Source organism: Cornus florida, unplaced genomic scaffold (assembly GCF_030987335.1).
Source record: "Cornus florida cultivar Cherokee Brave unplaced genomic scaffold, ASM3098733v1 CherokeeBrave_3.0.0_Hap2_Chr02, whole genome shotgun sequence".
NCBI classification, from domain to species: Eukaryota; Viridiplantae; Streptophyta; class Magnoliopsida; order Cornales; family Cornaceae; genus Cornus; species Cornus florida.
This window is the reverse complement of record NW_026775572.1, coordinates 66,130,693-66,157,783: the sequence shown is the minus strand read 5'-3', so window position 1 is coordinate 66,157,783 and position 27,091 is coordinate 66,130,693. Positions and strand designations below refer to the sequence as shown.

Genomic DNA, 27,091 nt, shown 5'->3' with positions numbered 1-27,091 from the left:
ATTACTTACTTCTGGATCAAAGACCAGATTGAAAAGGAGAAAACTCAGGGTGTGGATTTGTCAGTTTATGGCTCTTCCAAGGTTGTGGGAACCCAAGCCCCTGTCCAACTCGGATCCCTTCGTGCTGCTGATGGCAAGGAATGAATTGGTTGGAAGCCAGTCAGATCTTCTAGTTGCAGTTAGTAAAGGTGTTTCTTTTATTATATATTTCTATTAGTGATATGTCTACTATATATATTTTGGAACAAATCTGCTCTTGGATAGTATAGTACCTTATGAAATCTATTTGTGGTCTAATGCATTGATAGATTGATTCACCTTGAGATAGTTTTTTTTACATCTTTTTAAAGGTCATGTCATCTCATGGCAAGTGCTCTTTGCTCGCCTTTAATTGAATTGTTACCTGCATATAAGAAAAGCAAGTTGATATATATATATATACTTTTCCCAAAAATCTTAGTTGCTATCTCTAAATGAGCCTAGCATAGTGTAGAAAACAAAGAAAAATTGTGTCCTTTCATGGTTGAGTTTCATCTGAAATTTGATTTGAGATCCTTGTGGGATTTGTTCAAGGTTGACTGATTTTGTTAAGTTGGAAGATGATATATGTTCATTACTTTTCGATACAAAGCTTTTAGGGATAATAGTGAGTTATATTCAATAAACATTCCTACCATGTTTGGAGAGATGTGAACTGCAGTATGAAAGTAGTGCAAATTGAATTTGTTTTCTAATGTGTTCCTTGGTTGGTTATTACTTTTAATCGAGACCAATTTTCTCCCCTTGGTTAATAAAATTCGAATGGCAAGGAACACATGGACAGACATACGGAGAATCAAAATATATAGGATGGTGCAGTTTTTCCCTGGCAGTGTTTCCGTTATAGGCTTTCAATCTTCATCATTGAAGCTCAAAGGCAATATTGTAGAATCGAGTTATGTGCAGAGTTTGTGGGTTGAAAGAGGAGTCCATTGATCATCTTTTATGTCAGTGTCCAGTTTCTCAGAATGTGTGGAAGCTTTGTCCTTTGAGGATCGAGTTTAGAGAACATGTTCGATGTTGTGACACAGGAGACGATTAGCTTTATCTAGAATCTGGAAGGCCAGTTTTGTCCAATAAAGTGCTTGAGCTCTGCTTCTTTCATTTGTTGGAACCTATGGAAGTGCATTAATTATTGGGGTTTTAATGAGAGATATTCGGATCCACACTTAATTTTGAGCAAGGGTCTTTAGGGTTATCGTGAATTAATTGAAGTGATGAGACGAGGGGTTGTGTGCAATGACTATAGGAGCTGTAAGGGCTAATCCTTTGTCCTTTTCTGCTCTGCATCTTTGGTACACGAGATTACAAGGTAAATTTCAGACATGTGCAATCACCCGCAAACCATATATCATTCAAACTTAGGTATTATTGCGTTATGTGAGAGTAGAACACCCAGGACTTCTGAGTTTAAACTTCGTTTCAATGTTTCTGTTAGTGTTGTGCATACAGAGAGTGGAGCGTGAGATCATTCTGGTATACCAGTCAAAGTTGCTTCTGGGTATTTAAAGTGAACCAGTAGTGCTATTGTGGCTGAAGGTTTTGATGCTCAGGAGAGCTTTGAAGCTTCTGATTAAAAGGGGTTATTCAAATGTCTTAGTTGAAGGGTACTACCAGTCGATCATAAATTTTAAGGCTATTGAAGATGCAGTAATAGGGATCATTGAAGATGTGCATCTACTTTTGAAGCAGTGTTTGGAGATTAGTCTATTTTGGGATCCATGTTGTTGTAATAGGGTTGCGCTTGTAGTGAGCCAAGTCACACAATTCTTCTTAATGGGTCCCGTTCTCAAGCTCCATACGCGCTTCCACTTTGGCTCCCACTTTGTCTGACTTAAATTTTACTGCTTTCATGTTCCCACTACGTTTGACTTAGGTACTGAGTAGGGAAGCTTCACAAGTGAAGCAAAGTGACAAAATTATAGAAGTGTAGTGACAATATTTGAATAATGGCAATGGTTTTTGATAACTGGGGTGTCTGGCGCTTTGTCCCGACTAATCCACAGGACCCATGCAAGGCCCCCTCGGTCATACCATTTGGAGTTCACTTTCTGTCCTTGATACAGCTGATGAAACCAATAAGTCAAAAACAAATAGAACCAGAATTTAACAAGATGAAAAAAGAAAAATTACAAAGCTTGATCCAAAGACCATGAACTTCCCTCCCACATCTATTTCACCCTATTTTCAACAAAACCCCGAGTCATACCATTTGGAATTCACTTGCTGTCCTTGATACAACTGATGGAACCCAATCACCATCATAAACTGAATTATTCCTGGACTTCTCAAACCTATCTCCATCACCCCACGGGGCATATGCTTCCTCTCTATGCACCGCTTCATCGCCAATTTGAAGATCTTGGTCGTTCAATCTCAGTGGGACTATCAACTTAATGAACAAACAGATCAAACTCGTGGTAAAAAAGTTGAGAGAGACGATGAAAACGATCCCCAGGAGTTGAATTCTCATCTGTCGAAATCCAGCACCAGTTCGGCCACTTTGGAGGCCATATGCTAGGCCAATGAATCTTTCCCAGTCTTGTACCGTGTAGAAGAGGCGGCTGAGCTTAGGCACTGCAAAAAAGCCGGTGAGAATGCCAAAAAAGCCGGTGAGAATGCCGCCCAAGCTTCCGGCAATGGCGTGGATGGGGAAGACGGCCATGGTGTTACGTATCGTAGTAGCTTGATCTTGTGGTGGAGCACCATCATTGTGTACCATGGGACACTTCCTGAGATTATGCCCATCAGAATGGCAGCCCAGCATTGGACCACTCCTGCACATTTTTAAAGTAACAAAAATGGAGACTTTAAGTATGACTTATTTGAACAAACATACATATACAAACTCTGAATTGTCCAAGTGAATTGTTTGACCTCCTATTTTTGATAGGCTATCTATGCAAATATAAGTTAGTGGGCCCACACATGACCAATCAAAACTTGTCGAACCATCGGCCTAAAAATCATTTTCCTTAAAAAAAAGTTTGTGCTATCTACAAATATTCTTTTGGTGTTAAAAAAAACTCCCTTACATTTACCTTGAAAAAAAAATCTAGATGTGTAATATGAATGATGATGTAGCTCGTTCTCTTATATTATATATATAAGAGAATGAGCTACATCATCATTCATATATATATATATATATATATATATATATATATATATTGTAATAATACAGAACTACATGCTATATATATTTGGGCGATGTGAGACTTGTGAGCACACATAACTCATACCAGAGTCTTGCCTCTCATAGGCCTACTTCCGCCCACCGAGCCTCATAATTCCACCACCTTGGGAGCCCGACGTCCTTGTCGGCACACTTCCGGCTAGGTCAAGCCCACCAACTACGGAATTCTGATGAGTTAATCTCTATCACGGCTTTAAAACGAGTTGTGTTATAAAATAATGTTGAACTTACATATATCACTTCACACTCATGCGATGTGGGAGTTGTGAGTACACGTAGCTCGTACCAGATCATTGCCTCTCACAGGCCTACTCAGTTCCACCGAGCCTCGTAATACTTTGGAGTTTTTATAAAGGGTAAAATACAGCCACACCCCCTGAGGTTTGGCAAAAGGACACTCAGATGAAATTTATCTGTTTTTTGAATAAAGACACCCCCTAAATGTTCAAAAATGGACAAAGATACCCCTTTACATGAGAAATTGACCAATTACCCTTTAACCATTTAGGAGACTTTTTTAACTTTACAATTTAATAAATCGGACCAATCTACCTTCATGAACAATTTATGCATAAAAAAAAGTAACTAACAAAAAAAAAAAAATTATATTTTGTTATTTACTTTATAAATGTCCCAACTTCTTAAAAATGTAGACGTCTAAGATTTTTTGATCCAATACATATATTTCAAATAAATTATATTTTGTTATTACTTCTTTTCTTTTTCTTTTTCATTTTTAAAATAAGATACTTAATTCTTTTATCTAAAAAAAATTAAACCAATCTCTTTTCCTTAAAAATAAAAATATGGTATCAGTATAACTTTATGCATCTTAAATTATATATCAAAGATTATGCATTTCCCAACATAAAAGGGAATAATAATAATAAAAAAAACAAAAGGAAAAAAAATAATAAAACAAAGGGAAAAAAAGAAAAAGAAAAAAAGAAACAGAAGCATGCATAAAGTTAAGATGCATAAAGTTATACTGGTACTTATTTTCTTTTATGTTAGGAAATGCATAATATTTAATATATAATTTAAGATGCATAAAGTTATACTAGTACCCTATTTTTTATTTTTAAGGAAAAGAGATTGGTTTAATTTTTTTAGATGAAATAATTAAGCATCTTAATTTAAAAAGAAAAAAGAAAAGAAAAGAACTAATAACAAAATATAATTTATTTGAAATATATGTATTGAATCAAAAAATCATTTTAGACGTTTACATTTTTAAGAAGTTGGGGCATTTATAAAGTAAATAACTAAAAAAAAAAGTGAACAATATAAAGTTTTTTTTTTTTTACTTTTTTTTATGCATAAATTATTCATGAGGGTACATTGGTCAAATTTATTAAATTGTACAGTTAAAAAAGTCTCTTAAATGGTCAAAGGGTAATTTGGTCAAATTTTCATGTAAAGGGGTGTCTTTGTTCACTTTTGAATCTTCAGGGGGTGTTTTTGTCCAAAAAATAAGTAAGTTTACTCTAAGTGTTCTTTTACTAAACCTCAAGGGGTGTGACTGTACTTTACCCTTTTATAAAAAACAAATGATTGTTTATGTGTACATTTGGTACAATATTTTAAATCATAGGAATTTATACGAAGGGTAACATGATTGTTTATGTATACTTTTTATTATATATGTTCCATGATATGTATTATTTATTTATATACATAAAAATGATCTCTTGCTCGTTTGTACAAATTGAGCCAAAAATGATTGTGATTTGTGAACTGTACCTGCGCCGGGAATGATGCAAACCAAGCCAGTGATCATGCCCTGCACGGCTCCAATGGCGGAGGGCTTACCATAGATGAAGGTGTCAAGTACAAGCCAGGTGAGCAAGCTGGTAGCCGCACACAGGTGGGTGTTAAGCGCGGCTAGGGACGCGTCCATGCTAGCCGCAGAAGGAACTCCGCCGTTGAACCCGGTCCACCCGATCCACAGCAGCCCTACACCGGCTAACATCATTAGGATGTTGTTAGAAGGGAACATCTCCCTGTCCTTGTCTGCTCTAGGTCCCACCTATACATTCATATATCTATATCTGTACTATTATTAAACGTGTAAAGTGTTTCAGTGTTTCAGTATTTATTTATTAATTGATATAAATTCTATAACACTCAAAATTACCTAATAAAATTAAAATTAATTCAAATTAACAAAATATAAAAAGAGTTTAATTCAAATTACAAAGTCCCACATTGGTTTTAAATAAAAAGGATTACATGAAAGCCTCTTATAAAACTATAGAGCTAAAGAAATAATAATCATACCTAATTCTCTTATAAAACTATAGAGTTAAAAAAATAATAATCACACCTTCTCGGCCTTTTGGCTAAGATCAAGTGTAGTACTAAATATTTTTGGGTCGGCCTTTTGACTAATCTTTCTTAGTCTTTTGGCTAAGATCAAGTGTAGTACTAATTCTATAAAACTCAAAATTACCTAATAAAATTCAAATTAAAAAAATATAAAAAGAGTTTAATTCACAATAAAGAGCTCTCGTTAATTATTACATCCCACGATATAAATTCTATAAAACTCAAAATTACCTAATAAAATTAAAATTCAATCTATAATCAATTGTGTTTAACCAAATGGTCCATAAATTAACCTATTTATCTATTTATTATTATGAATTTTTTAATAAAAGAAAATCTAATTAGACAAGAATTATGAATATAAAAATATTTATTAATTGATATATAAAACAAAATAATTTTTCTAAAACTCTACCATAAATTAGCTTTTATAATGAGTTTCTTAGTAAAATTAAATTTAATTAGACGAGGATATATTTAAAGAAAATAAAATAATTTTTATAAAATTCAATCACAAATTACCTATTTTATTTTCAGTAAAACTACAACACACTAGACAAAGATATATTTAAAGAGTTTCTGTAAAACTCTAACACAAATTACCAATTTATCTATTTATTATGAGTTTTTTAATAAAATAAAATCTAATCATTGTTAATATAAAAAATTATTTGTTAATTGATATAAAAAGAGATTTCAAAAGAGTTTCTATAAAACTCTAACACAAATTACCTATTTATCTATTTATTATGAGTTTTTTTTTTAATAAAAGTAAATTTAATTAGTCAAAAATTATTAAAATAAATATTTCAGTATTTATTTATTTATATAAAAAAAATATTTATTAATTGATATAAAAATAGCTTTTGTAAATGTAGTTTCTATAAAACTCTAAAAATTACCTAATAAAATCAATCACATTCTATATAAAACTCTAATTTTTAGTTCAATATAAAAAGAATAGTTATTTTTTATGGATAATTATCACAATATAACCGGTCCGGCCCAGTTATGATTATGTAATTATCAGAAAAGGACACATGTCATCATCCTATTAATCCAAGAAGCCTATAAATAAAGGCATGGAGGACAGAGGAAGGGGTACAGAAATTGAGAATTCTAGAAATCCAGAATTCTATAGTAAAATACAGAAACTCTACCAAAGAGTTTCAGTATTTATTTATTTATATAAAAAAATATTTATTAATTGATATAATATTATTATTAGATGTGCAAAGAGTTTCAGTATTTAAGTACAAATTACCTATTTATCTATTTATTATGAGTTTTTTTTAATAAAAGTAAATTTAATTAGACAACAATTACTAAAATAAAAAATATTTATTAATTAAAAATTACCTAATAAATCATGCAAAGTGTTTCTGTATTTCTATTTCTCATGCTTTAGTTTCGGAAAATGATTGTTGTAGTGAAAAACAATCAACCAAAATAAGAGACCAAATAGCTAATAGTCATTTGAGGCATTTATGTAGGACTCATTTGGTGTCCCTCCCTAATGCATTAAATGGTTACCAAATCATTCAGTCTGTGACCCTGAAAATAGCGTAATTCTTTTGTTTTAGTTCTGAAATATAGATAATTCTTGCTATTTCACAAAAGTCAAGTGAATAAAAAATTAAAAAAAATCATTGAGGATTTTAAAAATAAAAAAAACTTTGAGGATTTTAACAATGACTACTCATTATTAATTGATACAAAAATAGTTTCTATAAAACTCTAAAAATTACCTAATAAAATTTTAGAGTAAAATACAAGAACTCTACCAAAGAATTTCAGTATATATTTATTTATATAAAAAAATATTTATTAATTGATATAAAAAAGAGTTTTTATCTATACTATTATTAGATGTGCAAAGAGTTTCAGTATTTAAGTATTTATTTATTTATATAAAAAAAAAATTTAAAAACTAAAATTTAAATAATAAAATTTAAACTAACCTATTTATCTATTTATTATTATGAATTTTTTAATAAAAAAAAATCTAATTAGACAATAATTATTAATATAAAAAAATATTTATTAATTGATATATAAAACAAAATAATTTTTCTAAAACTCTACTACAAATTAGCTTTTATTATGCGTTTTTTTAATAAAATTAAATCTAATTAGACAAGGATATATTTAAATAAAATAAAATAATTTCTATAAAACTCTATCACAAATTACCTATTATATTTTCAATAAATCTCTATCACACTAGATAAAGAAATATTTAAAGAGTTTCTATAAAACTCTAACACAAATTACCTATTTATCTATTTATTATGAGTTTTTTAATAAAAGGAAATCTAATTAGATAAGTATTATTAATATTAAAAATTATTTATTAATGGATATAAAAAGAGGTTTTAGAAGAGTTTCTATAAAAGTCTAACACAAATTACCTATTTATCTATTTATTATAAATTTTTTTTTTTTTAATAAAAGTAAATCTAATTAGACAATAATTATTAAAATAAAAAATATTTGTTAATTACAAAGTTACCTAATAATATCAATCACATTCCATATAAAACTCTTATTTTTAGTTTAATATAAAAAAAATAGTTATTTTTTATAGATAATTATCACAATATAACCGACCTGCCCTGTTATGATTATGTCATTATCATAAAAGGACACATGTCATAATTCTATTAATCCAAGAAGCCTATAAATAGAGGCATGGAGGAAGGGGTACAGAAATTAAAAATTCTAGAAATCTAGAAGTACAAAGTAAAATACAGAAACTCTGCTAAAGAGTTTTAGTATTTATTAAAAAGAGTTTTTATCTATACTATTATTGGATGTGCAAAGAGTTTCAGTATTTTTTTATTTATATAAAAAAAATATAAATACTAAAATCTACCTAATAAAGAGTTTCTATAAAAGTCTTACACAAATTACCTATTTATCTATTTATTGTGAGTTTTTTAATAAAAGAAAATCTAATTAGACAAGTATTACTAATATAAAAAATTATTTATTAATTGATATAAAAAGAGGTTCAAAACAGTTTCTATAAAAAACACTCTAACACAAATTACCAATTTATTAAAATAAAAATATTTATTAATTGATATAAAAAGAATTTTTTAAAAGAGTTTATATTAAACTCTAGTACAAATTACCTATTTATTTATTTATTATAAATTTTTTTATAAAAGAAAATCTAATTAGATAAGAATTATTAATATAAAATTATTTTTTTATAAATTGATATAAAAAATAAAATAATTTTTCTAAAACTCTATAACAAACTACTTTTTATTATGAGTTTTTTTTTAAAAAAAATAAAAACTAATCTAATTTGAAAAGAATTATTAAAATTTAAAAATATTTATTAATTGATATAAAAAGAGTTTTTAAAAGAGTTTCTATTAAACTCTAATACAAATTACTTATTTATTTATTTATTATAAGTTTTTTAATAAAAGAAAATTTAATTAGACTAGAAAAAATCTACCATAAATTACCTATTTTATTTTCAATAAAATTATAATACATTAGACAAAGATACATTTTAAGATTTTATATAAAAACTCTAATACAAATTACCTATTTATCTATTTATTTTGAGTTTTTTAATAAAAGAAAATCTAATTAGACAAGTATTTTTAATATAAAAAATTATTTATTAATTGATATAAAAAGAGGTTTTAAAAGAGTTTCTATAAAACTTTAACACAAATTATTTATTTATTTATTTATTGAAATCTAATTAGACAAGAATTATTAATATAAAAAAATATTTATTAATTGATATAAAAAGAGTTTATAAAAGAGTTTCTATAAAATTCTAACACATATTACCTATTTATCTATTTATTATGAGTTTCTTTAATAAAAGAAAATATAATTAAATAATAATATATTTAATGAAAATAAAATAATTTTTATAAAATCTACTACAAATTGACTGTTTTATTTTCTATAAAACTCTATCGTATTATCTACAAAATATTCAACACGTACATCGCTCGTGCCTTTTCCTAATATATATATGTATACATGTAAGATTCTGTGAGTACATAAACGAATGTGCTACCACCACTAGTGGACATCAGTTTGGCTGTATGCGTGTGTTCTTTAAATTTAATTTTATATAAATTTTCATAAATAAATTGTTTATGTTTTTCTGAGATTGGTTAGTAATTTATTTTGAGAATCAACATATTAAATAGAGATTCGAAAATGGACATATAGCATTTACAAAATAAGTAAATAAATAAATTTATGACTGAGAATATGGAATTTAGCAAATTACTGAAAATATGGAATGTTGCAAATGATCTTGCATGGCAGCACCAAACAAAATAAAGATGAAAAGTTTGGGGTAGGGCTGGATTGGTTTATATTTAAAGAGAATAGAAAACTAGAAAATTGTAAAAAAATTCTGTTTGATTTAATTTTTCAAAAGCTGTTTTTTAAAAATCCAACTATGAAAACATCTGTTTTCAAATAAAATTTGTTTTTTAATTTTTGAGAACCACTACCTCTGTCCCAAAAAAATATCATTTTTAGGAAACTGTGACTTGACAGTTTCTCAAAAGTGACATTTTGTTGGGACCTAAGTCACATAAAGTGGGAGTGAGAACAAATTTGAGAGCGGGAGCGTGAGAGTGACAGAATTAAATCATAAATAGTGAAAATTTAAGGGAGAGCACGGGGAGCATGAGAGCGGAAATGTGTTCGGAGCATGAGAACGACACCCGTACGTTGAGAAGGATTGTGTGAGTTAGATTGGAACAGAGGAAGTATTATTTTTTAGTTTTTTGAGAGATGTTTTCTAGTGATAAAGCAAGTAGGGCGTTTGTGGTCTATTTTTAAGAATTTAGGTTTTGTGTAGTCAACACCAAATAAGATCAGATCAATGAAAGTTTGCAGTAGTATAAAAAATTTATTGTTACCAGTAAGCTGAATGTAAGGGCTTACTCATTTTTATAGTTTGTCCCTCAAAAACAATTTTATGTTTATAGAACAGAAAACTGTATTTTATAATTTTCTAAAAATTATTTAACTAAATAGACAAGGAAAAGTAAAATATTGAAAGTTTGCGGTTCTTTATTAAGAATTTAGGTTTTGGGCGATGTGTCATTATTATCATTTTGCAGTTACTACTGTATTCATGCTTTGTGGCAACACCATGCATGCATATATATATATATATATATATATATATATATATATATATATATTGATGGTTAATTACTTACCCAATAAGCAGCAGCGAATCCAGCAACTCCAGAGGAAAGATGAATGACATAACCACCTGCAAAATCAATCACTCCAAGCTTGGCCAACCACCCATCTGGATTCCAAATACTATAAGCTCCAATCGTATACGAAAATGTAAGCCACAAGGGCACAAACAACATCCATGCACGAAAGTTCATCCTCCCCAAAAGTGCTCCAACAACCAAAATCAACGTAAGCCCTGCAAACATAAACTGGAACAGCACCATGGTCGCGGTCGGAAAATACCCTTGAAATGCCCGATCCAGAAGAAACTTTTGGTCCGACGCGACGTCCGGTTTGCCCCAGAAGGCGACGAGCCTGTTTCCGAATGCCATGTTATAACCCCATCCCACCCAACAGACGAGAACGGCTGCAAAGGCGTAGAAAGCCATGAGTGCAGAGTTGACGGCCCATTTCTTCTTGACCATGTTTCCGTAGAGGATGACCAGCCCCGGGACGCTCTGTAGGCTAACGAGCATGGCAGCAGTGAGCTGCCACGCGTTGTTTCCCTTGTTCATCCACTCGGGGCTTGCCTCGTCCGGGAGGAAGTTCGACGGAAGCTCCATTTTTGGTGTTCGATGTCAAGTGAAGGTGGGAATTATGGAATGGAATGAAGTAGCTAGTGTTGGGATTTATATGCCCTGGCATAGCAAATTCCTGTTTGGATTAAGTGACATATGTTCCTGACGTTTCTGAAATATTTATGTTTTATACAATTGGTGAATTCAATGTATTATATTTCAATTCATTATAAAATTGATAGCGTCCATTTGATTACAAGAGATATTTATATATATGTATGTGATGGCAATCAATCCATGATATATAAATAGTAATCACAAATTGTTCATAGTCAGTAATTATGGATGGACTCATAATTAATTAAGACTTGAACTGGATCCGCGTTAGGTTGAGATATTTTGCGAGAGCCGTCGTATGCAATTGATCCCTATCACCGTTATGGCATTTGACTCTTAAGCATGAGAAAGTATAAACTCTTTTATTAATTAATAATTACTTTGATTTGTTCGGCGGATTCTTCGGGATCCTTAGACCGACACTTCGGGTAGTTATGTAATTAATAGTTAGGGGGTTATATTTTCAATATTTGCATCATTACTACTTATATTTATTTTGTATTGATTATGATTGATCACAAAGTAAATTCGAAGGCCTTCGTGTGTTTTTAGACAAAATGATTTATTATATATTTATTTATTTAAATTATTATTTTTGTCAAACAAATGTTTTATTGTGATCGAGCCAGAAATAATCAAAGGTACCAAAATAAATATATTAATTAAGTAGTCGGATTGATGGCTTTATTTATCCGATAACTAATTATGCATAGAGGGGTCAAAGTGCAATATTGACTTAGAGGTTATTTATTATTTAATTGGAGTTCAATTAATTTCTTTTAGTGGAGTAGAAATTAATTTATGAATTAATTGAATTGGGTCCATGGATCGGACCAATTATTAATTCATTGTAGCTAATAAAATAATAGGCCCAATGGATTCTCATTCATAGCCCAACTTGATATTGGAATCATATTAGATTTGAGACATGTGAATTAGAGATTGAGAAGGATTAGTTGTTTCCTTTTCTTTACCTTTATGTTGCCTATAAATATACATGGTTTATGTATATTTTAGGGGTGATTTTTTGGAAAAAGGAAAAAGGAATATATTTTCTCTCTCAAGAAAATTAGGGTTTATGTTCTAATCTAATAGAGGCTCCCACAAGCCTAGTTTTCCAAGGTCATTCATGGTGGCACATGAGTGATTCCTAAAGGCAAAATAATTACCAAGAAGATGGAGATACAAGGAGAAGGCATCTTACTAAGGGATCTACAATAAGTGAGAACATTCACTTTAGATGATAGATTTAAAGGTTTACTCAAACCTTTGATGTAAGTATTCAATCCATTAATTGAATGATACATCATATTTTTATTTTTGCATAAAACTTGTCTCTATGTGATGAATCAAGATTTATGAATAAAAATCCCTCGAAAAGTTTTTAAATATTGCACGTTTCCCAACAGCTAGTGATGTGATTTTTATTAAATGTATTGGACTTCAAGGCCGGCCATATTTTCTTAATTGACTAAGTGGGAGATAAGGACATACTCTGAGAACTCCATTAGCAAAATGGAAAAGGAGTTGAAAGAAATATCAATGACTAAAGTCCAAGGGTGTCCTTATGTGAAATGCATTTTCATGCAAGTTGAAGATTAAGAATGTTTTCTTTGCCATTTAGACAGAAAGGGAACTTTGTTTGTTGAAAAGTTGAGGGGATAAATTACACTAACCTATCTCAAACCAAATCACTTTCACTTTTGAGATATAAATTTAAATATTATTGATGTAACATTAAAGAAAAATAATGAGTTTATAAACCATAAGCTCTGATACCACGTGTAAATTATAATTTATTCATGCAAATTATTTATCACAAATAAACATGAATTCCAAATCTTAGAGCTTCATTATTTTCACATACCTATAATGCATAAATAAATATAGTTAGATATAAATGCCTTGATCTATGATTGCAAATATCGTAGAGATTAAGTTCAACGTTAAGATCCTTTCTGCGGAACGAACACGTGATAAACTGCAATAGCTAAAACATGGAAACTGATTTCTCTTTCTTGGCCTTTTGCATACATAAACATTATATATTTTGTTTTCATTAGCGTATATAATTGATGAGATATATGCACTTTTATAAAGGCAGAGAGAGGACTAGTTTTCCTTTTTAGTAAGCTTAATTCCACTTCCCATCAAAGTAAGGAAAATGTTTGAAAAAAATTATAAAATGGATATTTATCATTCAGCGTTTAATACTCTAACTTTTCTCTATCCGTCCCAAAATAAGTGTTGACCTTTTCATTTTTACCCATCCCAATATAACTGTCGGATTTGAGTTTGGGCTTCTGAGTCACTCAAGTATTTTTTTTAGAAGGAAGGACCTAGGCAAGCATGGGTAACCCACCACCACCCGCGGCCCCGCCCCGTCCCGTCCCGCCTATTAAGGCTTGGGCTTGTTTCTTAGAGTGATTATTCTATTTTATTAAAGTGAATAATTGAAATGCACTAGGCCTCTATTTTGTCAGAGAAGACCATTCAACACACAAAAGCGGGACCCTATTTATCTTAAGGATATTGTATTTTATACTTAGACTTCGTCCATAAACAAGTTCTTTATTATTATTTTATTTTATCATCAAGATCCGTTCAATACAGAAGCGTGACAATATTTGTCTTGAAGGATATTGAATTTGAATTTTGTACTGGACTCGTACATAAACAAGTTCTTTATTATTTTTTTATTTTATTATATTTATAAAATAATGCTTAGTATATAAATTATATATTTAATATATACTAGCATTGAAACCATACTATTTATAAATGACTACTATTTAACACGGCAATTAAAAAAATGGAATAACATGAGTTTAGTAAAAGTCAATTTTACACCTCGGTCGGTTGTAGAGTTAGGTGGGTAAATATAATAATTCATTACATCATTTTCAGCAATAAATATATTTATGCGCGTGTTCTAGGTCACATAAAATAATAGTGGAAGTAAAAGAGAATTAAAAAATGACAAAATTAAATTACAAAAAAGAAAAATTTGAGCGACAGCGGAAATTCGCTCTCTCGGAATGTAAGAGAGACAAATGTTCAGAAAAATTCTGTGACTTAATGCTAACTTGAAATATATAGTCATCCTTCTCGTACCAAACTAGTATTACTTTTACACAAGCACACAAACATAAGTTTTCGGATACACAATGCTCCACTGAACTGGCTCTGACACACCAGATAAATAGAAAACTGGCAAATCAAATTTGGCTTCACATGATCACTTTATTATATAATTTTTCACTGCATAGAGTTCCATAAACAAATGCCCGCACAGCATAGAGAACACATGCATATATATATATATATATATATATATATATATATATATATATATATTAGCTCACATATTTTTGTATATATCAACTACTATTTGATATCTACTTGTGCCCTTTGGGTGGCGTGTTGGCAAACATCCATGACACACGATAGAGAGGGCCATGTATTTTGTTCCCTGCCACCTCATTGGCTGGCACTGCATCAGATATCTCTTTCAATTCTTCTTTTGTGAGCTTCACTTTCAAGGCACCAATATTTGCCTCTAGATTCTTGATCTTCGTTGTTCCTGTAAAAATACACAAGGAGAGGACATTATATATATTTCCAGAAACAAGATAACTCAATTCAACTCTTAGAATTGAGCTCTTAAAATTTTCAGTACTTCATCAATCAGCACCGTAGCCTTCTGTTACTATCATTAAGAAATTAAAACCTCCAAGCTCGAAGATATGGTTATCCAATAAAAAGAGCTCCTTGTCGTATCATAACCGTTATAGTAAAAGATCATAAATGATCTCTTGCTACCCAGTATCATCATGTCTTGCCTAATTTTGGGTGTAATAAATAAGTAGCAATTACTAGTGCTTCCGATATTCATGAGGAGGGAGTCTATTGTTCACCTAGAATGTCAAGCATATGGTGAAATGACGATTACACTCTAAAGAAAATTGGCTAATCCGATATTTCCAAACAAGTGATGATATTACTGAGATGGGAGTTAGTTGGGATAGAATTACTAAAGATTATATTTTTAAATAAATATTTTGTTTTGTTGTATTATTAATGATGAGATGAAATTGATGACTCTTTTTTAACCATAATATATATTTTTTATATATGACATGTTGAATTAAATTTAATTATGTTGAATGGTTGTATAAAAAACAAGTTAACTACTTTATATTGCCAAACAATCCCCAAAAACACTCTTGGGTAAAATAGTTATTTCAGTAATGTTGTATTTGGTGTGTAGGAATGGAATGGAGTGCAAGTGAGAATGAAATGGAACAACCATTCTCATTTTATTGTTTGGTTGTAAATATAAAATGTGTAGGAATAGAATGATAATAACCATTTTAGTATTTGGTTGGACCAATTTGAATTTAGAATGGAATAAATTTCAAATATCCTTCTCAAAAATATCCTTCTTGGTAACAAATAAATTAAAGTAACAAAAAAACATTCTTCTATAATTTTTTAAAAATAAATGGTGGCGGTGGTGGTGGTGGATGGTGGTGTAGGTGGAAAGCAGTAGTGTTGTAGGTGGTGGTGGCAATGGTAGAAGGCAGAGGCAATGGTGGTGGTGGAAGGCGACAGTGGTGTTGGTGGAAGGTGGTGACAGTAATGTGGTGGTGGTGGTGGAATGAGATAGTGGTGTAGGTGGTGGTGGTGTAAGCCAATGGAGGTGACTGTGGTGGTGGTAGAAGGTGGTGACGATGGTGGTAATGGAAAGTGATGGCAGTGGTCGTCGTGGTGGTGAAAGATGGTGGCGGGGGCAGTGGTGGTGAAAGGCGGTAGCGGGTGGCGGTGGCGAAAGTTGATGACGGTAGTGGTGGTAGAAGGTGGTGGTGGTTGAAGGCGGTAGCGGTGGTGGTGGAAGGTGGTGGCGGTAGCGGTAAAGGAAGGCGGTGGCGGTGGTGAAAGGCGGTGTCGGTGGTGGTGGTAGAAAGTGATGGGCAGTAATGAAAGTCAGTGGCGGTGGTAGTGGTACGTGGAAGGTGGTAGTAGTGGTGAAAGGTGGAGGTGGTTGTGGTGGAAAGTAGTGGTTTTTAGACTTGGAATATGAGAGTTTTTTGGGAGTTGATTTTTTAAAAAAATTTAGTTGGGAATGGAATGATCATTCCATAGGTTTAGTTGTGGAATGGATTCATTTTTCATTCCAATAGAATGGCCATTCCACTTTAAATTGTATACCAAATAAAGGAATAGTTGGAATGAGCATTCCAACATAATAGAAGAGTTTCAACAAATCTTTGCCAAATAAACAAAAAAAATTCATCTGACATTAAAAGATCTTCAAAAATACAATTTTCAAACGCCAACAAATAAACCAAATAGAAGTGATAGCTTATACTTATCGTTTTCTTTTACTTAAAAGTATGAGTAAAAGATATATCAAACGACACCAGGTTACTTTCGGAGAAACTAAAAACACTTTTAAATTGAAATTCTCTTTTAGATGCACTGGTAACAAAATAAAAACAAAAAAAGGCTCTTTAGTCTTTCGGTGAAGTATAACTTTTAGCTGAAGCTAAAAATTGAAAACCTTGTATAAAAGAGATAACAAATATATATAAATAGTCTATTTATTGAAAAAATAAATTTTATAAGGCTATTTAATCATGGAAAAACTATTGGAAATGAAGCTTAATATAGGCCAACTTTGAACCAAAACTAAAGGGGGACCCATTAATCATTTTTGACGGGTCTATAGTTGAACGCATTCCTCTCCAAGAATAAATGAACACGGTATAATTATTTTCTCGATTTCATTTCCGGATGATTAAAGATATTAGCTCCAAGTAAAGATATGAAATGGAAATGTTTGGGAAATGTGTGTCCCACGTTGGAAGGAGGATGAAAAAATATAGAGTTAATATACTCCTAGTTTGATACGGAGTATTTGGGTTTGGGCTTTTGAGTCACTCAAGTATTTTTTTTTTTTTAGAGGGAAGGACCTAGGCAAGTATGGATAACCCACCACCACCCCCGGCCCCACCCCGCCCGTTAGGGCTTGGGCTTGTTTCTTAGAGTGATTATTCTATTTTATTAAAGAGAATAATTGCGGGATGCTATTTATGTTAAGGATATTGTATTTTATATTAGAGTTAGTCCATAAATAAGTTCTTTATTATTATTTTATTTTATTATCCGGATCCGATATGACTCAAATCCCACTTGCAACACATAACCTTTAGTAAGTCTTAACCATTCTTAGCCATTGTAGTCCGTTCTGAATTTAAAAGTTTAGTCTAATCTAGTAAGGTCAATAGAGAGATTCGTAGCGTTGGTTCAATGCTCCATTGGTGTGGAGTAACGGAAGACAAATGTTAGAAAAATTCGTTCAATACAGAAGCGTGACGATTTTTGTCTTAAGGAGATTGAATTTGAATTTTGTACTAGACTCGTACATAATCAAGTTCTTTATTATTGTTTTATTTTATTATATTTATAAAATAATGCTTAGTATATAAATTATATATTTAATATATACTTAGCATTGAAACCATACTATTTATAAATGACTACCATTTAACACGGCAATTAAAAAAATGGAATAACATGAGTTTAGTAAAAGTCAATTTTACACCTAAGTCGGTTTTAGAGTTGGGTGGTTAAATATAATAATTCATTATATCATTTTCAGTAATAAATATATTTACACCTGTGTTCTAGGTCACATAAAATAATAGTGGGAGTGAAAGGGGATCAAAAAAAGGCAAAATTAAATCATACATAAGGAAAATTTTAGCGATAGCGAAAACACACTAAAAACGAGAACGAGAGAGAGAGAGAGAGAGAGAGATGTTTGACTTAATGCTAGCTTGAAATATAGTCATCCTTGTCGTACCAAACAAGTATTACTTTACACAAGCACAAACAAAAGTTTTCGTATACACAATGCTCCACTGAACTGGCTCTGACACACCAGATAAATAGAAAACTGGCAAATCATTTGGCTTCACATGATCACTTTATTATATAATTTTTCACTGCATAGAGTTCCATAAACAAATGCACGCACAGCATAGAGAACACATGCACATATATATATATATATATATATATATATATATATATATATATTAGCTCACATATTTTTGTATATATCTGATATCTACTTGTGCCCTTTGGGTGGGGTGTTGGCAAACATCCATGACACGCGATAGAGAGGGCCATGTATTTTGTTCCCTGCCACCTCATTGGCTGGCACTGCATCAGATATCTCTTTTAATTCTTCTTTTGTGAGCTTCACTTTCAAGGCACCGATATTTGCCTCTAGATTCTTGATCTTCGTTGTTCCTGTAAAATACACAAGGAGAGGACATTAGATATATTTCAAGAAACAAGATAACTCAATTCAACTCTTAGAATTGAGCTCTTAAAATTTTCAGTACTTTATCAACCAGCGTAGCCTTCCGTTACTATCATTAAGAAATTAAAACCTCCGAGCTCGAAGATATGGTTATCCAATAAAAAGAGCTCCTTGTCGTATCATAACCGTTATAGTAAAAGATCATAAATGATCTCTTGCTACCCAGTATCAACATGTCTTGCTACCGATGAGCAAGAAATTTATCAACACCCAAACATGATAATTGTGAGAAATGATATTTTTTTTAATCTTGTTTACGCTTAAATCATATCCAATGGTATCGGAGAAAGTTTTTTTTGCTGAACGATGAACAAGAGATCATTAGTTAGTGAAAGATAAATCCTTATATGACAATTCAACTACACCACAAATCATGAGCCTCTTGTAAGCACAGGGCCCCCAAGGGTTGAACCTAGGACATCTAAAAGCCTGATATGACAACTCAACTATATAAAATGGTTCTAGTTGAACAGTTATCAACTACAAAAAATATTCTTAGACAATCAGTATTTATTTATTTAATAATTTTTTTTGTCAACACAAATCATGAGCATCTTGAACAATTCTCAGCTACCTAAAGGAAAGTTTTTTTTTTAGATAACCATGCTCTCTTGTATGCAAGATAACCAACAAAAAATATTCTTAGACAATCATTATTTATTTATTTATTTATTTTTGTCGCCACAAATCATGAGCATCTTGAACACAATTCTCAGCTACATAATGGAAAGTTTTTTTACATAACCATGCTCTCTTGTATGTAAGATAACCAAGGGTGCAAACTATAGTCTACAATTCTAGTCTTGTGATTGGGAGCACCAAAACCGAGCACTGAAAGTGAAATCAAAGGAAATTTAGTTCGAATTTATTCTAATTCTAATCGTAAAGTGTCAATTCGGTGCTCCCAAACATAACTTATAATTATTAGGATATATGGATGCACCCACCTCCCGACCAATCACTTTTGTAATTCTAACAAACTTTATACACAATATTCGAATGACAATGGAGCAATATGTTGACGGACACTAATTACTCACCAGGGATAGGTACTACATCATTCCCCTGATGAAGAACCCAAGCAAGTGCGACTTGAGAAACTGTGCATCCATGCTTCTTAGCCAGCCCTTCAATTCTTTCATAAATGATCTTGTTCCGCTTAAGGTTCTGTTCTTCGAACCTTGGATGATTTTTCTGATAAAAAGTAAGGAAATTTGATCATTCATTCATTCACCAAATCCCTTTCAAATTAGCGAATTACAAATTAGAATTGTAAAGTATCAAAAAAGATTTAATGGAATTAAAATAACATGCACAAAAAAATAAAAAATCATGAGTATAGTTTCATACCAGAAGACTATTTTCATTGATAGTCTCCTTAATTCCCTTCCCGCCAAAAAATCCATGACCAAGAGGGCTGAATGGAACAATCCCAATTCCAAGTTCCCTACATGCATGTAACATAAATTTCAGTTTTTATTTATTTTTGCAACAAATGTAAGTTAACATGATCGAAATTTTTCATAGGAATTAATTTTGTATGGAATATGAAAAAATTAACCTGCAAAGCGGAATTAATTCATCCTCAATATCACGAGTCCAAAGGGAATACTCCGTTTGTATGGCAGTGATGGGATGAACTTTATGTGCCCTCCTTATTGTGTCAAGGCTAGCTTCTGATAGTCCTATGTACTTTATTTTACCCTCTTGAACCAATTTCTTGAGTTCTTCCATCTGCGATTCAAAAAAAAAAAAAAAAAATTCATGACTTCAAAATGCTTAAATTATGGTAACATTATTAAAAGAACAAGAAAAAGACATCAAGAATTTTTATGTCTGTTGACGGAAAATGAAAATAAAAAACCTGGCTAGAAAGCTTACAGTGTCCTCAATAGGTACCGACTGGTCTACCCGGTGTTGATAGTAGAGATCTATGTAGTCCACACCTAGGCGCTTCAGACTACCTTCACAACAAGAGCGGACATATTCCGGATTACCTTTTATGATAACATTATCAGCTTCAACCTTAACAACTCCAAATTTTGTGGCTATTTGGATCTTTTCTCGAGGTAATTGCTTTAGTGCCTGCAATATTCAGATTAATATATGAAAGACCATTCATTCCCCAATACAAGATAAAATAAATAAAAAAAGCGTTTCATTTTCTTTCATATATATATATATATATATGATAATGTTGTTGCCAAGAAAAGGTTTTAAGCTGTCAAGTTCAACCCAAACGGGCATAGATGAATTTTATTAAATTTAAGTATTCATAGGTTGTTATACATAATACAATACCTTTCCAATCAACTTTTCATTAGCATTGTCGACGCCATAAACATCGGATGAATCAAAGAATGTGATTCCCAAGTTAAATGCATCCTTGATCATGGAAATGCCATGCTCTTCAGGCAATGGAGCATTGAGCACTCCAGTAAGCCCCATACATCCAAGCCCCAATCTTGAGACCTGCAAATAGGAGAAAAAATTTAGGATCAACTGAATATAATAATACCTAATATAATAGAAAAACTATACCCTATAAATAAATGAGTATCACACCCACACAGTGAAGCTTTACAAAAACTTGAAAGAGAAAAACATAAAGGTGGTTTGGTCAAAACTGAGGACTCAATGAAAGTGTTTGTCTGCTAAATGAGCAAAATGGATCTTTTACTCTCATACAATCATTTTAAGAGTTTTAACAAAAAAAAATGAGCAAACAGTACACTTATGTCAGTACCCTAACCTCATCCGCCACAAGAACTACCATTCCGCACCACCATTCCAGCCACCAGCATTATGGTTTGAAGCATCGCGAGAAATTATTACTCCTCACCCAATCACTAGTTGACACACAAGCAAATGTGCAAACTTTATTCAACTTTTTACCAACTAGTTATTGGCACCATGTAATAATTTCTCCTACTTACCTATGTATATTGGCAGCAGAAACATTTCAATATTTCTGCCATTGTTTTGCAAAGTCAATGAAATCATGTACTCATTAATCTTGTAAATTTTGAAACTTAAAATATGTATTAAAAAAATTCTAATTTTTCCGCTCTTATATTGACTCCCATGTGAGTAGACAAGTATTTTTTTTTTTTTTTTTTTTTTGATTTTTAATAAAATGAAGCCAAAACAATTTAATGTTTTTCTTTTCTTAAATTTGAAAAAATTAAAAACCCAAATTTGCCATTTAGAAGAGAAATCAAATTCTTTCATGGTTTGAGTTTTCTTTTTATCTTTTTCTCCATTTATATTTGGATTTGACTGATCTCTAATAGGTTTTTTTTTTTTTTTTTTTCTTGCTCCAAATCATCATTTCCGAGCTAGAAAGAACCTAAACTTTGGAAACAGAGAAAAACCTCAAACCCTCCTAGATTTTTCTTTCCTTTCCGTTTGATCACCCATCAAAATGAAAATAATGATGGATTGATAAATACTAATATTAAATAATACAAATAATAAAGAAGGTAAGGCTCCCAAATCAACTACTTTACCAAAACAATACTGACAAAGGTCATGAGCATGACCATGCTTTAACAGTATGGCTTCAGAAATAAAATAATTGGTGGATCCATACCGTGAACATATTTATAAATAAAAAATTAAAAAAAAAAAAAAAAACAATCAACAAAACCCAAAAAACACAAAATCACACGAAATGAAGTTGTTTTTTTATTGAATTTTTTTTTTAATTTAAAAAAAGGTATTTACCTCAAGTCCCTGGCTTCCCAATTTCACCCTTGGGATCTCAACCTTCTGCACTCCAGCCATTTTCCTGCTTCTACTAGTCTGTATGCTTGAATTCGACCTGGGTTAATTTTGAGTTAAAACAGATATACATATATATATATATATATATATATATACACACACATGTCTAGAGAGAGAGAGAGAGATAATGCGATCTAGGGCTGACGTCAGGGATGACGTCATGTCTCGATTACGTCATTAATGACTTTTTCTTATTCTGCCAGGTGGCAAGATTTGTCGAAGATTGGCTCCTGTGTTTTTTGGTTGAGTTTGGCGCGCTGTGAGCTTTTGATTGGAATGGACCTTTTTCTTTTTTATCTTAAACTTAACTTTATTTGGCCGGTCTTGATGTAACATAAAAAATTAAATTTTTTATAATAATAAAAAAAAAATGTGACAGACACTTGTCTACTTTTTGTTTATCATTTGACAACAACGACGTGCTTTGCTTGTAAAATCAATAAACTGTCCACCGTTTGACAACAAAACATGCTTTGTTTGTAAAATCAATAACCAATTGCAACTTCAGTTACCAATTGACTAAAAAACTACTTTTATATATATTAATTATTAAAAATGTAAAGAGTTTCATTATTTTAGTATTTTAATATTTTAGTATTTATTTATTTATTAATATAAAAATATTAATAAGAGTTTTTATAAAAAGAGATATTTTTTAATTAATATAAAAAGAGTTTTTATTAAAAGTGTAAAGAGTTTTAATATTTTAGTATTTATTTATTAAAATAAAAAAATATTAGTATTTCAGTATTTATTTATTAATATTAAAAAATATTTATTAATTGATATAAAAAGATTTTCTATTTCGGTATTTATTTATTAATATAAAAAATATTTATTAATTGATATTAAAAGAGTTTTTATAAAAAGAGATATTTATTAATTAATATTAAAAAATATTTTATGTTGTTGACCTATTATGATTTACAATTATGACTAATAGTTTAAAATTATGAATATTAATATTTATCTAATATTAGCATTTATATCATGATTAATAATTATTTAAGTAAAATTTTGTAACTCTTTAAATTTTAATCTTTACTCTTATAATACTATTTGTTCATAATTCATGAAAAAAAAAAAAATCAATACATTTGATTTCATTAATATTTAAAATTGTAATAACTCAAATAAGTTGCTAATTAATTATTTAAAAATAAAATTTATTTTAATAATTCTCTATAAATTTTAATTAAAATTATAAAATAAATTTTAATCATGTGCATCGCAAGTGATTTTTACTAGTGTGTGTGTGTGCGTGTGTGTTGGGGGGGGGGGGTGTTGGCTGAGCTATTGAAACAAAAAATGCATGTGGGCTGGCCGGCCGAGCCAAGGGTTGTGTGCCCAAGCTCTAAAAATCCTACTATAAGATTGGGTTAGGGCCGAACAATGGGCTTAGTCTCTTTATGGACCTTAACGAGGGATGGAGGATTGGATTCAGATTCTGTTATGGGTCAAAAACCACGTCATTCCCCTCAATGGTGTTCCGCCCTTTGAATTTCGTTCTGTTAAATCTTACGCTCTGTTTGTTCGAGTGTAAACTATTTTGTTTTAAAATATATATTTTTCAGTGTTTGGTAGTTCCAAATTCAAAGAAAATCTTTTACGAAGAAAAATAATTTATTAAAATTTAACTAAAATAACTTACCAATTATGTAATGTTTTACGGATTTATATATATATATATATATATATATATATATATATATATATATATATATATGTCAAAGTTATTTAGTTTTTTTAATAAAACAAAAAAAAGGTAGTGGGCCCACTAACATTTTAAACACCACATAAGGCCTAATGACTATTAACGAAATCCATTTCTCTCTCTCTACGTATCTCCGTCCAAAAGCTTCCCTTTTCTTTTCTTTTTTCTTTTCCAATTTCAAGCTTTGATTCCTCCTTCCATACTTAGAATTTTTGGGTGCCGTTTGCGGCAAATCAAAGAGCACCGGTGAGCTCTACGTGTGAGTACCAACAATTTCAGTTTTGGTGCACTCTAGGGAGTTCGATATTCTAGGGTTCTTGGGCTCAAATTGGGGGTTTTCATCAATTTGAGGTAGGAGTGTTCTAATCTACAATTTCTTGGGTCTTTTGTTAATTTCTCTCCTTAAATTTGATCTTAAGCATGCTAATTTTTTATTATCTAGTTTGTTGTTGTTGTAGTTATGTGTAATCAAAATGATAAATGTATTTTATGTGTTATTTGAGTTCATGTATATGTCTATTTTCATTGCGGTAAATGAGCATGGTTAGTGTTGATATGTTGTATGATTTATGATTATTTATTTATTTATTTATTGCTTTGAAAAATTGATGCTATGGTTATAAATAAATAAATAAATAAAATAAATGAATGTTTAGAAATTCTTATTAAATTGTGACGATGATGTAAATGGAATGTGTGAAAGCCTATAGTTGAATTGATGATTAGAAAGTATGAAACATTCATCCATTCATTGGGAAAGAAAAAGGAAAAAATGTTTTAAAATAAATGAAATTATTTTTGGGAAAATATTTTCAAAGGTGTTTGCGAAAACAGGAAGCCTAGGAGGCGCCTAGTGGTCCGTGTTGTTAGTGTAGTCTAGAAGGGAGTATGGTTGATCTAACTAGGCCGGATGCAACGCCTTGGAGGTGCCTTGTGGTCATAGATAGTTAGTCAACCCTTTATTCGTGACGTCTTGGAGGTGCCTTGGGTCAGATTACACTAACGGTTTGGTTGTTGAAACGGAATTGTTTCGAAAATTGGGAGCGACATTTGCATAACATTGCACTTCATGGCATTTTAGTAAATCTGTGATTGGTTGACATTTGCTACATATTTGTTGTTGTGGTTGAGAATATGTATTTCCCATGGTATGACCCCGTCCCTTTTTATCCATTCTTTGTGTGGATTCACGGGGTTATAAGAAGTGTGTCTTAGACACTTCCTACTGAGTTTATGCTCACCCCATTATTTTTTTAACATTTTTCAGGACATGGAAAAGAGGTGGCGGACGACGATCCACCACAATTTTAAACGAGTTTGAAGACTCATTTTTATTTTGTTATGTTTTGTATTAGACTCTAATATTTTGTAAATGTAATCTTAACTATTTTGAGAAATTTTAGTTTAATCAGTATAATGTTGTAAGTTATGGACTTTCAAAATTTAGCTACATTTATTGTCTGTAACTTGTTGTAACAGGACTGTTCCTTGTTTGGAAGAGATGGAAGAAGTGAATTTTTGATATGTATGTAATTATTTTGGGAATGTGATGTAATACTTGTATTGTGCGTTGGGACAGAACGGGTTATTTTTAGGGCCCAGTGAGGCCATTGTATTTTTTTTGTGGTATTTCAATAGGCTGTAGAGGGACTTTTTCTACGGAGGTCATGCCAAAATTTTATCTATTTTATTATTATTCTTTTGGTATCTAGTTGGGTCGTTACAAAATTGGTACCGGAGCGATGGTTCGAATACCATTAGGACGACGGGTAGAGGCCTACCTAGGGTTGCATGGGAAGTTGAATTACATGTTTATATGTTTGTGTGTTAAGGTGTTTAGTTATTTGAAAAACATGTCCAACTGCTTAATTGCTTATGTGTTTACGGTTTTAAAAGGCATGCTTATTTGCTAAGTGTTTACATACTTACGTGTTTAAATGCCAGTATATATAAATGAAGTGTATATGTTATTTGAAAGCATGTTAATTGTGATAAGATGACAAGTATGAGGGATGTGGTGACGGCAAGTGGTAGGCACGGTGTGTGGAGTTTCATTTTTGTGATAATATGGCAAATGGTGAGCACGGTATGTGCAAGTATGTTTCATATGGTATTGTGGATTATGGTCATTTTGTGTGTATATATATGACTCAATGTAATTATATGTATATGCGGTTAAGCATTGGCATGGTTGTTAGAACGGCAGAGTACTGGACGAAATAGAGTTGGTTGTGTGTGTTTTGACCTGAGTAAGTGAAGAGCTCGGTTGCTCCAGGGTTTTTAGGTGCCGGTTCTTATCGAACGAATAGCGTGGGCTTCTAGCTCGTGGATTGAGTTATTTGGTGTGTAGTCATTTTGATTTTCTTGATGCATTTTGTGCGGTGTTTAGAGCACGACTTTAGAATAGGTTCACATTTTATGGCACGGTGTCCGTAGAGAGTGTGAGTTTCATGCATCGGTGGATGGGTTCCTGTGACCGTGGAGGTCGAGTGTGTGAGTGAGGGTTTCGAGGGAGAAAGGTATGACCTTAGAAAGTTAGTGTTTGTGACTTTGGTCACAGTTTGGTGCGGAGGTTCTTTTCGAACCAGTCGTGGTAGGTATAACAGAAGTTGTTTGAGTCACGAATGTAGTTTATGGGATGTAGATGTGTATCATCTGGTACGGTCTGAGGAGGCGTGTTGGTTCTGACTGTCGTAGGTACTTGTTGGATTTTGTAGGTCTGGGGTAATATAGGACCGGTTGCAGGGTGAGGA

General features: G+C 31.3%; 1 protein-coding gene and 2 pseudogenes across 2 annotated transcripts; 1 reads left to right on the top strand and 2 right to left on the bottom strand.

Moving 5' to 3' along the window:
• Positions 1-2,242: 2,242 nt before the first annotated feature.
• Positions 2,243-11,373, bottom strand: LOC132295196 (ammonium transporter 2 member 4-like; annotated as a pseudogene).
• Positions 5,558-5,701, top strand: LOC132297660 (U2 spliceosomal RNA; annotated as a pseudogene).
• Positions 11,374-14,668: 3,295 nt separating the features above from the next.
• LOC132295193 (perakine reductase-like) lies at positions 14,669-22,678 on the bottom strand. Of its 2 annotated transcripts, none has more exons than XM_059793358.1 (7): positions 22,565-22,678; positions 21,140-21,310; positions 20,720-20,923; positions 20,400-20,572; positions 20,189-20,285; positions 19,879-20,032; positions 14,669-15,028 (listed from the first exon to the last, which is right to left on the bottom strand). In XM_059793358.1, the coding sequence occupies exons 1-7, from the start codon at positions 22,622-22,624 to the stop codon at positions 14,844-14,846; spliced, it is 1,044 nt and encodes a 347-aa protein (XP_059649341.1). In that variant the 5' UTR covers positions 22,625-22,678; the 3' UTR covers positions 14,669-14,843. The 2 variants fall into 2 exon arrangements, with proteins under 2 accessions (XP_059649341.1, XP_059649340.1); XM_059793357.1 differs by lacking the exon at positions 14,669-15,028 and adding an exon at positions 18,261-18,765.
• Between the last annotated feature and the right edge of the window lie 4,413 nt (positions 22,679-27,091).